The sequence below is a fragment of the Andrographis paniculata genome, unplaced genomic scaffold (assembly GCF_009805555.1).
Source record: "Andrographis paniculata isolate CXL003 unplaced genomic scaffold, ASM980555v1 Contig70END, whole genome shotgun sequence".
NCBI lineage: Eukaryota > Viridiplantae > Streptophyta > Magnoliopsida > Lamiales > Acanthaceae > Andrographis > Andrographis paniculata.
This window is the reverse complement of record NW_026137607.1, coordinates 1128763-1143367: the sequence shown is the minus strand read 5'-3', so window position 1 is coordinate 1143367 and position 14605 is coordinate 1128763. Positions and strand designations below refer to the sequence as shown.

General features: G+C 23.6%; 1 protein-coding gene across 1 annotated transcript; it reads right to left on the bottom strand.

The window, feature by feature from the left end:
• Positions 1–2341: 2341 nt before the first annotated feature.
• On the bottom strand, positions 2342–2895 carry LOC127264497 (auxin-induced protein 6B-like). Its single transcript, XM_051294056.1, has one exon. The coding sequence runs from the start codon at positions 2838–2840 to the stop codon at positions 2406–2408; it is 435 nt and encodes a 144-aa protein (XP_051150013.1). The 5' UTR covers positions 2841–2895; the 3' UTR covers positions 2342–2405.
• Positions 2896–14605: the final 11710 nt, after the last annotated feature.

Genomic DNA, 14605 nt, shown 5'->3' with positions numbered 1-14605 from the left:
TTTTAATGAATGAGATTTCATGAAAAATATTTTTGGTGATTTTTTTTTTAAAATTATAAATTATATACGATGTTTTTTAAAATTATACAATTTTTTAAAAGATCGTAAAAATTAAATATTTTAACAATAAATTAAATTTGATTTTTGTAAAATTGAAATAATATAATTTTTTTAAAAAAATTATAAAAATTAAATAGTAAAAAAATATAAAAAATATATATATACTGCAACATCATTTTTCTCGGTCGCACATCATCGAGAACCTTGTCTTCTTACCATTCCTAATCAAGATTTTAATATTTTTTTTCCTTCTGGATTTACAACCTCTTCAAAACATAATCATTCTTTTTTTTTTTTCTTTTTTTTTTTAATCCACTCTCACATCAAATTTAAAGGAATAGCAAGATCGGAGGCCAAATTTTAAAGGATATGTTACTTAATATTTTAGTAATTATATATAAAATATTTGAGGATTTTATTACTATTATTATGAATTTATTTGGTTGTGGTATGAAATTAATTTGAAATGAATTATTTGAATTTTTATTTAAATAATATTTTGATGTTATATTTTGTGAAAAAAATAATAATACTCCCTCCGTCCCTACTCAAAGTATTATTTTTATTATTTTTGTTCGTCTCACTCCAACGTATTTCTTTTCTATTTCAATACAAGTAATTATACATTAATACCAAAATACCCTTAATTACTATCTAAATTACAAACATACCATTACACATACAATTACTTTATACATAAAGTCAAAGACAAAAATGTCAAATCTTACACATTTTCATTAACCAATAAAATACTACTACCTTCGTTCGGCTCTAATGATTTCATTTATTTTTTGTATGTTGATATTTGAATATTAATTACTATATCAAAATGTAGTACAAATTAAGAAAAGATTGCAAAAATACTTATATTAGAAGGACATTTGTAAAAAAAAATTATACAAATATAAAAATATTTTTAATGTTAAATACAATGACGAAAAGGTAAATGTGACCCTCAGATGCGGAACGAAAGAAGTATTATTTTTTAATCTACTGTCAAACTCCGAATGACTCGAAAAGAACAATTTTTTTATTAAAAAATATAGTAAATGAATAATATTAATGGATTTGAATTTGAACTACTAAAAGAACAATCTTTATGAAGTTCATACTTATTAAAATGTCTATTGATATTAGATGGAATAATTATTAACAAAAAATTATTTGATTGTAAATCAAATTAATGATATAAAAATAGGTAGATACATGTAACACAAACGAACAAACCCGGTTGATTTTTTTTATTTTATTTATTTATTTATTTTTTTTTTGTAAATAATTGATCAATAATTAAGCGGCTTAATCATTATAAGCACATTCCAATTGGGTCCCACCAAACACAAAGTACACAAACTTAGACATTTTTAGAGTTGAGACACAACTACTGCTGTGTTATTGAATATATAATAATTTATTTATTTATTATGAATTTATATTAATTAATTTCATTTGATAATGGGCACTCAAATCTGAACAAACTACTCATATATCAATTGATTAAATCTCATTATTATTATTATTATTATTATTATTATTATTATTATTATTATTATCCTAAATAAAATGGCCTGGCTTTCACATGGGTTTGCTGTCCTAACAAATATTAAAATCAAGAATTCATATGAAGATTAAATCAAATTAATTAGTATTAAATTGAACAAAATCAGCATTGTACGTTCGTATGCATGTATTCTTGAATTTTGCAACAACAATAATAATGGGCAATTTTTATTTTTATATGTATTTTTTTTTATTTTGATAATTTTGCGAGATTTTTATCTAAAATTTAATTAACCCTTCATTCACTATGTTCTTTTCATATATATATATATATATATATATTTTTATACTACGTATAATTTATAATTTTCAATAAAAAATCACATCAAATTATTATTTAAACAAAAGGATCAAATGAAACTAAATCTATTAATGCTTAAAATGAAGCATGCATTGAAATTTGAATATAACGACATTTTATAACAAAAATGATAATAAAAATTGAATATTGCCAAAATAAAAGGAAAAACAAGAAATAATTTCTTTACAATTATTTCAATCAGAAAAAGGAATGAATAGAATCACAATCGCCATTATACTGTCTGTATGTAAGTCTGTCTTTCTGTGTATATATATATATTTGTGTATGTATCTTTTGCTGACTCAGCTGCCCGGCGGGACGACTCGGCGGCGGCGACACGTGGCCGCCGGCGGCTGCCATCTCCATCACATTGTCCGGAGCCGGCTTACGTATGTATATGTATATATGTATAAAGAAAAGAAAATAAATTAAAGCTGAGAAAATCATTAATTTAATAATTTTTTCTGAGTTTCCGGTGGATCGATCACCAGATGGAGTTGTCGGAAACGCCGTTCAAGAGCGGCCGGGATTCGGCCCAGCACTGGCTGCTGCGGCGGCACTGCTGCTGGAAGTCTTCAACGGTGGCGAACCGGGCGGTTCGAGAGTCTTTCCGGGACAAGAACCGGAGGATCTCCTCGAAAACCGATTCGTCGCAGGGAATGGCGAGCGGACCGGAGTTGGAAAAACCGTACTCTTCCTCGGCCTGGACCAGTAGGTTCTGGAAAACCGGGTGGTTCAGGTACGTCGCCCGGACGACGAACCGCTTGCAGCTGGCGCCGACCGAGACGGCCACGTGGCCGGCGGGGACGTCGGAGGGGGTGAGGCGAGGGGCGGCCGCCGCCGCCGCCGACTTCTTGCGCCACCGCCGGAGCATCTGCCGGAGGCGGACGATGTGGCGGATCTTGCTGCAGGCAGACATTGTGTGGATTTTTTGAGATTTTGAGAGAATTTGGAGATTCGATTTTGTTCTTGAATTAAATTGAATTGAATTGGGGGAAAATTTGGGGAATTAGGGATTTGAAGTCGGGGTATATATAGTGTTGGGGATAATTTTATGCCCCTGATTTTGTTCAAAGTTACAGCAGTGGCATTGCAGTTTTTGTATGATATTTATAAGCAGAGTTTCATATTTGACGTTGTTCAAGAAGTTGTTAGTTATTCAGTACTATTTTTATATTCCATCATTTTTATTTAATTTAATTATTCATAATTAATTACAAATTTATGGAAAATATTAAGGATATGTTGTCTTGTATTTTAAATTGAAATTAATACTATTTATTCTGTACGATTTTCAATATAAATATATTATTTTCTCTTAAAAAACATTATATTAAGATATTATTCAAATAAAAATTAAAATCAATATTCAATTTCAAGCTACAATAGGACAAATCTTAAAATATCATTATTTTAACTACCATATGATTAAAAAAGTTTAGATATAACTGCTACGATTTTTTCAGCATCTTATATATAATTAAAATTAAAAAAAAAAAAGTATCAAAATGAAATAACTTAAACAAAAAAAATTTAGCACTGTCGAATTTTTTTTTTTTTTTTTTTTTTTTTTTTTTTAACTAGACAGATAATCAATAGTTTAAATAGAATTTCAATGAGTATGCTCACTTAGTATTTTTTAGGAGAACCATTCTTTATATATATTATTTAAAAAATATAATATAATATACATTAATATAATATATAATATATATTTCATCCACTTAAAAAAAGATAATAATTCAACGTAAAATATTATTTTTTATATTATCAACATAATTTTTCATGACTAATATAATACTTTTATAAACAAACACATCGATAATATTATCAATAAATCTTTTTATATAAGTCCAATATATATCATATACTACATTTCTCTAAAATGAACTGTCTCGAAAGAATTTTGTAGAAAATAAAAAAAAATAAAAAGTTATATTAATAAGTAAGTTTATATAATATAGAAAAAAATTAAAATATTCTTGAATTTAAGTAAGACCAAAAGTGAAATGTGAAATGATATCTACCTAAATTTGATAAGTACAAAATTGAAGGTAAGTTTATAAATTACGTGGGACCACATAAATTATTAAAAAAAAATAAACTATTTAAATAGTACTCATTCCATTTCATAAATATAATCTTAGTTGGGTTGGATACGAAATTTAAGAAATATTAATATTATATTGGTTGTGGGTAAAAAATATGGATAAAATACATTTTTGCTCTTGTGAGTGTATTAGTGTAAAAAGTAGTGGCAATTGTGTAATAAAAATGAAAAAGTATAGGTACTTTTACGGTGATATGGTTATTTATGGAAATAAGACTATTGTTTTAAGACGGACAAAAATAGTAAATAAGACTATTGTATTAAAACGGATGAGTATAACTTCAAAAGTAAAATATAAAATTATTTTAAGTTGAGATGAAACGAGTACATCAGTATTTAATATCTTCTCAATGAAAAACTTGTACTGTTCATAAACAAAATAAAATTGCATTTTTTCTATCCACAATCACAATTAATATTAAATTTAAAATTTTAATTAATTAATTAGAATTAAGTAGCAATATGTGTGTTTTGTATTAATTTCAAATTCAAATGACCATTTTATAGTTTGCATGGTTTTAAAAATACTTTTATTGTCCAAATTGAAAAATACTTTTTACTTTTTTTTTTCCGTATGTTTTACTTAAAAGTATTTTTTTTTCTATTATAATAAAAAAAATCACACATAGCTATCAAAATATTATTTAATTTTTACATAAATTACAAATATATCATTATAAATACAATTAATTTATACGTAATATACAAGAACAAAAATATATACTTCACTCGTCCACTACTGAAACTTTTCATTTGTCATTTTAGTTTGTTCAAATCAATTTTTTTTTTCTTTTTTTTAAGAAAAAAATTAACTCTTAACTAATTACTCCCTCCGTTCCGCCAAAGATGATCTCTTTTGTTAGGGACACGATATTTTAGGTAGTGTAGGTTATTACGTTATTAATAATAAGTTATGATAATATTTTATTAATTTTTATATGTGTAGTATTGTTTGTATTTTAAATATTTTTAGAATTATATCTCAATAAAATATATGCAATATAGATATCATTTTCTAGATATCATTTTCTAACCTCCACACCACATTTGTTAGATTGTGATTTAAAATTGATTTTTTTTTTTAAAAAATAAAATTATTATTTATTTATTTGAAATAAAAACAAACACACCTCATGTACTTAAAACAAATTAAAAGGTGAAAGTGGCTAAGGCTAATGTGAGTCCAAAGTATCAAACCTTCCACATGCAAATTCAGACAAAAAGTAAATATAATCAAATATTCTTAAGTTCTACAGAGGTAGTTAGTTAGAAAAGTGATTAAAATAACACTATCAAAACACAAATAAAAAAAAATAAAAAATAAAAAAAGAAAAGATGCTTTCTCTTATAATAAGATTTTTAAAAAATATACATATATATATATATATATATTCACTATTTGAAAATTAGAACATTTCTTTTTTATGCCATTTCTTGCCATGAACCATGTGCAAAACTGTCCCCATCTATACATTAAAATTTTATTTATATAAAAAATGATATTTAATCTTCGCTAGCAGCCAAACATGGCCTTAGTTAATAATATAATTACCCTATTTAATCCTCAATTAGGTACTTAATCAAGTTAGAATCATGCATGAATGTTGATTTATATTAATTTAAATATATTGTATTATTTGAAATATATTCCTTTCATTCAAAATTAATTAATCATAAATTTTTTAGATGATATCATTTTGCTAGATTTTTTTTTTTTTTGAATCAATTATTCTTATGTGTTTGTTTGTGGGTTTGGATTTTTCGATTTGGATTTTTTTATGGTAAAAATTTGAATTTAAATAATTATTTGATGTAATAAATAGATGTTGATGTGATATTTTGAACAATTTATAGTATACTATAAAAAAAAGTAATTATTTGATTTGATATTTTTAGAGGAAAAAAAAAATCTAAATACTTAAAAAATTTGTGAAATATATCAAAATATGTTTGAAATATATTTGCAATAGAATGTTAGATTTAAGTTTTTGCTTAAATAGTATTTTGATATGATGTTTTATGAAAGTAAATAATATACTTCCTTCGTCCGTCTCTAAGGGTCTCATTTATCTTTTGCATCATTCTACTTAATATGAAAAATATTATTATATTTGTATAACTTTTTGCACAAATGTCATTATAATAGTATTATAAGACATTAATAAAAGTATTTTTGCTTTTTTTTTTCTTTTGATTTGTACTATATTTTCGTATAATAATTAATACTCAAATATCAATACGCAAAAAGTAAATGAAACTTTTAGAATCGGATGAAAATAGTATTTTTTTTATGAGAACTGATCCAAAGTGAATAATATAGAAAAAATTCATATATTCCATTCATCTATATTTTAAGGGTAGATTTTTTAATGCTATTAATATTATATATATATATATAGTACAAAAATGTAATACAAAATATTTAAAATGATAATATGATATTTTTGTAATAATATAGTATAAATTATGTGAAAACTACAATTACAAAAAAAAGTGGATAAATTAATTTCAAATGGACCAAAATTTGAAAATGTATAGATTAAATTCAGACAGAGACAATATTTATCTTCTATTTAATATATTTATGTAAAAAAAAAAGTATATTGAAAAATCACAATAAATATATATATAATTATATTGCAATAAGTCTTTATTATTATTATTATTATTATTATTATTATTATTATGTAGGAACGAGTATCCACTACTCTTTAAGTGCATTGGGTGGTGTCGAGGATTTGACTTTACGATCACGAGTTCACTTTACATCATTTAACAATTTTTTTTATGGAATTACAATCAGTCTATTTTTTTTATGACGTGAGAATCCGCAACTTCTATCTGAAAATACACACCGGATAAATCCCCGACCGAATCTAACATATTTATATCACAATAAATAATAACTACAATTTAAAATTTATTGTTCCAAATTATACTAAAAAACAACCTAACAATACTTCAGGAAAAAAAAAAAAAAAAACTTTCATTATTAAAATTATTTTTAGAAACTCATCTAAACATTCGGATTTGTTTGAATGTGCTTTGGTAGTTTGGAAATAATTAAGATTTGAATTTTAATTTCAAATCGAAATCAATACTATTCGTTCGAATGATTTTTAATAAAAATATACTAATTTTTTTTTATAAAATATTATATCAAAATACTATTTAAAAAAAAATTATTCAAATAAACAAATATTTTAAATCAATTCAACTACAACTAAACAAACAAGTTTTTTCTTATATGATATATTCTTTCTATTCGGAAATAGTTGACAGTTGACATGTAAGATTTGTGCAATAGTATTTTATCCAACAGAATGTAATAAGTTAATAATAGGAAGTGATAATATTATTTTATTATTATTTTATATGTTTGGTGTGTTGTTGGTAATTCTTAAATAGTATGATATAATTTTACACTAAATAATATAAATTTATTTAAATTTAGTAAATTAAATGTTTAAAAATTGATAAATTTAAATTGTGAATTGAAGAAAAATATATTATTTTATTTTAAAAAAGTTATATTGTTTTATAAATTAAGTCCATTTGATTTAACTCTAATTATTGATTACAAATTAAATTTACCCATTTTCAAATATTTATTTAAACCAAAAGTTTATTCAATTAAAAAAATATTGAAAAATAATCAATGTAAAATAAAAATATGATTAAATAAATATTTAGATAATTAAAGCCTCAAAATATAGAATAATCAATTGGATATAAATAATGTTAATACATATAGGGGTGCATAAATGACCAAATTTCCGAAATATTGCATATAACGTACTGCAAGAAATATCTAAATTACCAAAAATTATAGATGATACCATATCGAATTTCTTCCTAATTTCTTCGGTACAATAACGCTATATATATGACATTTTTATATATATTAAAATACTAATAAATAAAAAATATAGAAATTGATTTATATAAGTAATATAAATTAATTTATAAAAAAAATTATTCATATATTTATCTATTGAGAGGATATAAATAGAAAATTTTATAATAAAGTTAATAAAATTAATTTATACTTATTAATTATGCTTTGGATAATTTTGTTTTTACTATAACAACTATTTGGATATATTAAAATAAAAATGTGTGAACTTACTATAAGACTATATAAATATTTGATGTAATTTTTTTTTTTTTAATTTTTATGAAAATGAGTTTTTTGATATTTTAAGTTGAAAATATGTATAATAAGATGTGTTTAAGGGAAAAAAGATTATAAAAAATAGCATTATTTTGGTTATTGTGATGATTGAGTTAAATCAACATGATGTTAATTTAATTCAATCGACATATGTTTATAAAGAAAATAACACATATTAATATAATATATATAACACCTTAATATAATTACATACAGTACGCGCCGATTCGATCAAATCAACATATATTTATAAAGTAAGTAGCACATATTAATATAATATATAATACATGTTTCAAAAGCATAATATATAATTACATTTAACGCAAATATTTTGATTTCAACACAATAGTACAATAAACAGATTATACAACACAAAATAATATATAACTCACACAACAAATATTAATACAATAACATAACAAATTATACAATTCAATGTAACACAATATATATTGATTTTAACACAATATATAACATAAATAACACATGTTCTATATAAGACATAATATCATATCTGTTTTGTGATGAAATGCTAATTGCTTCAAGTTAGTGTGCTAACATGGTCATAAATTATGTCTTGTTTTATGTTAGTATGCTAATTTGATCATATCAATACAATGCTGATTTGATTTAGTCAACATTCTAACCGTCGTCATATTATATACTCCCTCCGGCCCTTTTGAAATTGGCCCTTTAGGTTGTGTTTGGTACAAAGAAATAAGGTCAGAAAAATGGAAATTGTATCATTTCTTTTGTTTGTTTGAGTAAAGAGAAATGAAACTTGAGAAATAAATTATTTTTATTTCTCTGTTTTCATTTCTCTCCCATATGCAGAGAAATGAAGAGAAATGATGTTGTAGTATATATATTTTTTAATTTTTAAATTTTTTTGTACTATTTAATTTTTATAATTTTTTTAAAATTATATTATTTTAATTTTACAAAAAAAAACAAACTTAATTTATTTTTAAAGTATTTAATTTTTACGAATTGTACTAAAATATAATCTTAAAAAACATCGTATATAATTTATAATTTTTTAAAAAAATTAACAAAAATATTTTTCATGAATTCTCATTCGTTAAAACTCTCTTTTTATCGTGTTAATCATTTATTTTTGTTTGCTCATTCATATATCTGCATTTTTTTTTAGATTTCTCAAATCAATTCTCTGTTTTATCAAACAAGAGAATTAATTCTCTATTCAATTCCATTTCTCTCCAATTCTATTTTCTGCTATCATTGCATTCTCTGTACCAAACGCCCTATTAGGGTTTTGTAGTAGATTAAAAAATAATGGTATTTTATTGGTTAATGGAAGTGTATAAGAAATTTTGACAATTTTTTCATTTTGATTTTTTGTATAAAGTAATTATATGTATAATAGTATATTTATAATTTAAATAAATGAAATAATATTTTAGTATTAATGTATAGTTACTTTTTACTATAAAAAAAAAAGTACTTTTGAGTGTGACAAATAAAAATAGTAAAAAAAATATTTTGAATTAAAATAAAGAGAGTATATATTGTGCTAATATATTATATACTATTTTTTAATATTTATAGAAAATCGTAAAAAAAAAATTATTTGGTAACAAACCCTCTTTATTTCTTTAAAATTTGAATTTGAATTTAAATTTTGAAGAATAAGAATAATAAAATTATGAATATTAATAAATATTGAATATGATATTTTAAATAATTTTTCTAATTTTAGTTATATTATTTATTTGATGAATAATCTGAAACTAAATCTAAATCTTAAAGAGATAGCTGTTTGTTCTCCCATCACTTATTTTTGAATTTTTATTCTTAAATAATAATAATCCAAAATACTTTTTACGAGAGTTAAATAGTAAAAAAAAAAACTTCAAATATTCCCCGTTCAAAGTAAAAAAATATATTTCCTCCGTCTACTTTAAAGGTAACATTTACTTTTTACATGTTGATATTTGAATATTAATTATTATATCAAAATATAGTACAAATTAAGTAAAAAAGACAAAAATACTTCTATTAGTATCTTATAATACAAATACAATGACATTTGTATGCAAATTTATACAAATATAATGATATTTTTAATGTTAAGTAAAATGACGCAAAAGGTAAATGTAAACTTTCAAAGTGGACGGAGGGAGTATATATTTTTAGTTGTCTAATCATAAAGTAAACATTTTATTAAATATTTAATTTTTTCACAAATACTCATACTTTATCATTACATTATTACTTTTTACACAAAAAAAATTAAGGGTACAATTGTCTTTATACTATTTTTAAATACACACTAATTATTTTTTTAAATTTTTTGCGTCAAAAATAAATATATACTTATTAGCGAATAGAGTATTAATTACAAAATGTTAAAACGTAAACAAAAAAAAAAAAAAACTTTCAAATACTCTTTACAAAAAGTAAATTCAAATATTCAACGTAAAATAATATATTTTATATTTTTGACATATTTTGGCATACCACACACTCAAAATCAATCCATTTAAAGATAGTGAATGAACGAAGTCATTAAAAATAAATCTAAATAGAACATAAGTGTTGATTAATACTACACACATATATATATATAATAGTCCATTTGTCCTAATTTATTTGCTATTATTTATATGTTTAAATGTCACAAAATATTTGCATTTTTTTTTGCTTTATATTTATTTTTTCCATTTTATTTATATTATACAATTTATAAATCAGCACAAATAAAAAACAAAAAGAAAATAGTAAAACAAAAAAATCAAAATTATACCAAAAACTTTGTAGTATAACAAAAACTAATAAAAACTAAAACAAATAAATTAGACAAGGAGCCTACCATATAAACACATGGTAAATTATGTAACATTTTCATATTTTTCTTTTTTTTTTAGTAAAAATACAAAAAACACTCTGTATTTTTATTTATAGTGTGAAACTCTCTCTTGTGTTAATATAAAATTTGCACATTAACACCATATTCGTTTGAAAATGATGTTTGATTGTAAATATAAACCTAATTTGCAATCTATACAGATGAAAAAAAGGTACATTTATTACATAATTTTTTTAATATAAAAAATAAATAAATAATTGATTAATCTTTTATTTTATAATTTTTTGGAGATAAATCGTTATCTAATTTTTACAAAAATTATAAAATAAAGAATTGATCAAGTATTTATTTATTTATCTATTTATTTTATTCAGAAAAGGCTGTATAAAATATTTTTATATGTTTTATTTGTATAAAATTTATATAATTTAGGTCCGTATTTACAACCAAACATCAATTTTGGACTAATGAGATATTTTGTGCAAATTTTACATTAATACAAAAAATATCATGCAATAAAAAAAATAAAATTTTTTTAAAAACATTTTTATTTAAACAAAGGTGTTATATTATTTATCCAAAACATGGGGATTTTTTATACCACATTCTTTTAGTACTTGGAAAATTTTGGGTTTTATTTTTATTTTTTATTATTTTTTATTATTTTATTTTTTTATCCTACAGTATTTTTTAGAAAGTATTAAAACAATATTTAGTTTTGTTATTTTTAATATTCTGAAATAAATAATTTATTTTTATTCAAACGGTACTTGGTGTTTTATACAGTACTCCCTCCGTCCCACATACCATGTCCACATTGTCGTTTATGTCCGTCCCACATAGCATATCACTTTTCTTTTTTGGAAAATGATTACATACTTTAATTTCATTTTAAACTTTTTAATTTTAAATTTTTTTTAAATTTTAATTAAATGAATTAGTTATTTTAATTTTAATTTATAATTATTTATATTATAGAATAATTATTTTCACTAATACATTCTTAATTATCTATTAATTACAAATCTTCTAAAATACCGTATCTACAATGTAGCTGACACGGCATATGGGACGGAGGAAGTAGTATATTTTAAAGTGGGCAACCCCATAATCTTCCATTATGATTAGAAGCGAAATCCAATCCAAGGGTTTATCTGAATTTGCTTTCGAAGCAAAATTATTACCATTCAAATTGTACGATTTTTAATAAAAACAGTAGTATATAATTTTTCGTTATAAAATATTATTTGAATTATAATTAAGATAAAAAAAAAATCATCAAATTTTAGGCTGGAGTAGGGATGTCAACCGGAGGGTTCGGGATAGGTTTTGCAGGCCCCGGGATCCGCGCCGCTAGAAAATATTAAGACCCAAGACCTGTCCCGCCCTGCCCCACTTCAACCCGGCCCTAGGGCCCTCTCGCCCCGAATCCGGAGGGTTCGGGGCTAACTCGACAAACCCGTTTTTATTAAAAAAACATAAAATAAAATAAAATTTTTTAAAAATAATTTAATATTAAAAAAAGTATGCGTCAAAGTACCAAAAAATTATAGTTCTAAAAATAAAAACAATTAAATATTGACGATAGTCCGCAGTGACGATGGTCAATAGTAGTCTCGATTATAAAATGAATTGTAGGAGAAACAAAGGCGAAAATAAATTTAATTTATAATTAAAGTTCTATTTTATATTTAAAATTTTTTAAATAAATAAATAATACTCCCTCGGTGTGCCTATAAGGGTCACATTTACCTTTTGCGTCATTGTACTTAACATTAAAAATATCCTTATATTTATAATTTTTTGTACAAATATCCTTTTACTATTATTATAAAACACTAATAGAAGTATTATTGCAATTTTTTCTTAATTTGTACTACGTTTTGATATAATAATTTATATTTAAATATCTACGTGCAAAAAGTAAATGAAATCCTTATAGCCGGACGGAGATAGTATAATTTATATAGTATAAAAATATGAATAAATTATAATAATTATTAAAATATCCGTGTTCGTGTCCGGGTCTAGAGTGGGGCAAGTTTATAGTAAAATTCGTAATCCGTCTGGATCTAAAATTAAAGTCCACAATCCGTTCCGAACTAAATTTTTTTATACCCTAACCCGCCCCATTAAAACCGGGTTCGGAGCGGTATGGGGCTAATAGATAAGATTTAATTTAATAAAGCGATTTGATCATTAATTGTCACATGAATGAATGTTCTTTTCATTTAATTATAATTATTATAAATTAATTATTAATCTCTCTTCTATATTTACCACAGCTAATAAAAAATATCTTCCCATCCCCTTGCCTCGATTAGAGCTGTTAACGATCCAAGCCGAGTTAAATCGAGCCAAATTTTAAGTGTTCGTTAATGTTCGCGAACAAGGCTCGGGCTCGTTCGTTAAGCTTTCGAGCTCGTTCGTAGTGTTCGAGTTTGGCTCGTTAAGAATTTTTATTGTTTGAGCTCGTGTTCGTGTTCGGCTCGTTTAGGCTCGATTAAGCTCGTTCGAGCTCGTTTGTCTTATTTTTTAAAATTTATATATAAATTATAAAGAAATTTTAAAATTATTTTATTTATATATTTTAAATTAATATTTTATTTATTTATAAATTATAATTTTATGTGTATATATAATATTTATAATAAATATATTATTTAAACGAACGTTCGCGAACAAAGCTCGGGCTCGTTTGTTAACCAAACGAGCCTGTTTATGTTGTTCGACTCGGCTCGTTAACGTTCGTAAACAAACTTTAATCGAGCTGAATCGCACTGAATCGAGCCAAATTTACGAACGGCTCAGTTCGTTTAACAGCTCTAGCCTCGATATGTTGATTGAACATAAGTCATTATTTATTGTACATGCATAATAATACCCTTTTCAATTAATAATTAAATATTGTTAGATATTAGAGGAAAAAGTTGTGTTGTGTTTGTTTGAATTTGATTTGGAAAATTTTTTATTTCAGTTTAATATTAAAATAATATTTAATAAGATGTTTGGAGAGATTTATTTATTTTTTTTTTTGAAAAAATATAGAATTCGAATGGTAAAATTTAAAAAAGTTATTGTAAATAAACACAATTACTAGGGAGAGTTAACTATGGTCAGAATGTTGTATGATGATGTAGTTCATATATATTAGATAGAGAGAGAAATGGAGAGCCGATAAGCATACAAAACATACACACTACACGGATATGTACACTATGTAATAGACTTGTAATAGTTATGGGAACCCGCAGTCGTTATCCGAAAGTGTGCACTGGGTAAACTCCCGGCCGAACCTAATACCCTGCAAACCAAGCCCGACGGGAAAGTCACACTAGGCGAATTATGTGTAGCAGATTAATGTAAATAATATTATTTTATTCGATTTAATCATATGTTTATTTTAATGTATTCGGATCCTATTTAATTAAAAGACGGACACAATAATATACTAATATAGTATTATTAATACAATCTAACAACTATTATTACTTAATCCTATTCAATAAATATCTAAACTATTCTTTCTTTTAGATACAAAATCATTTTATATAAATATAATAACAATAT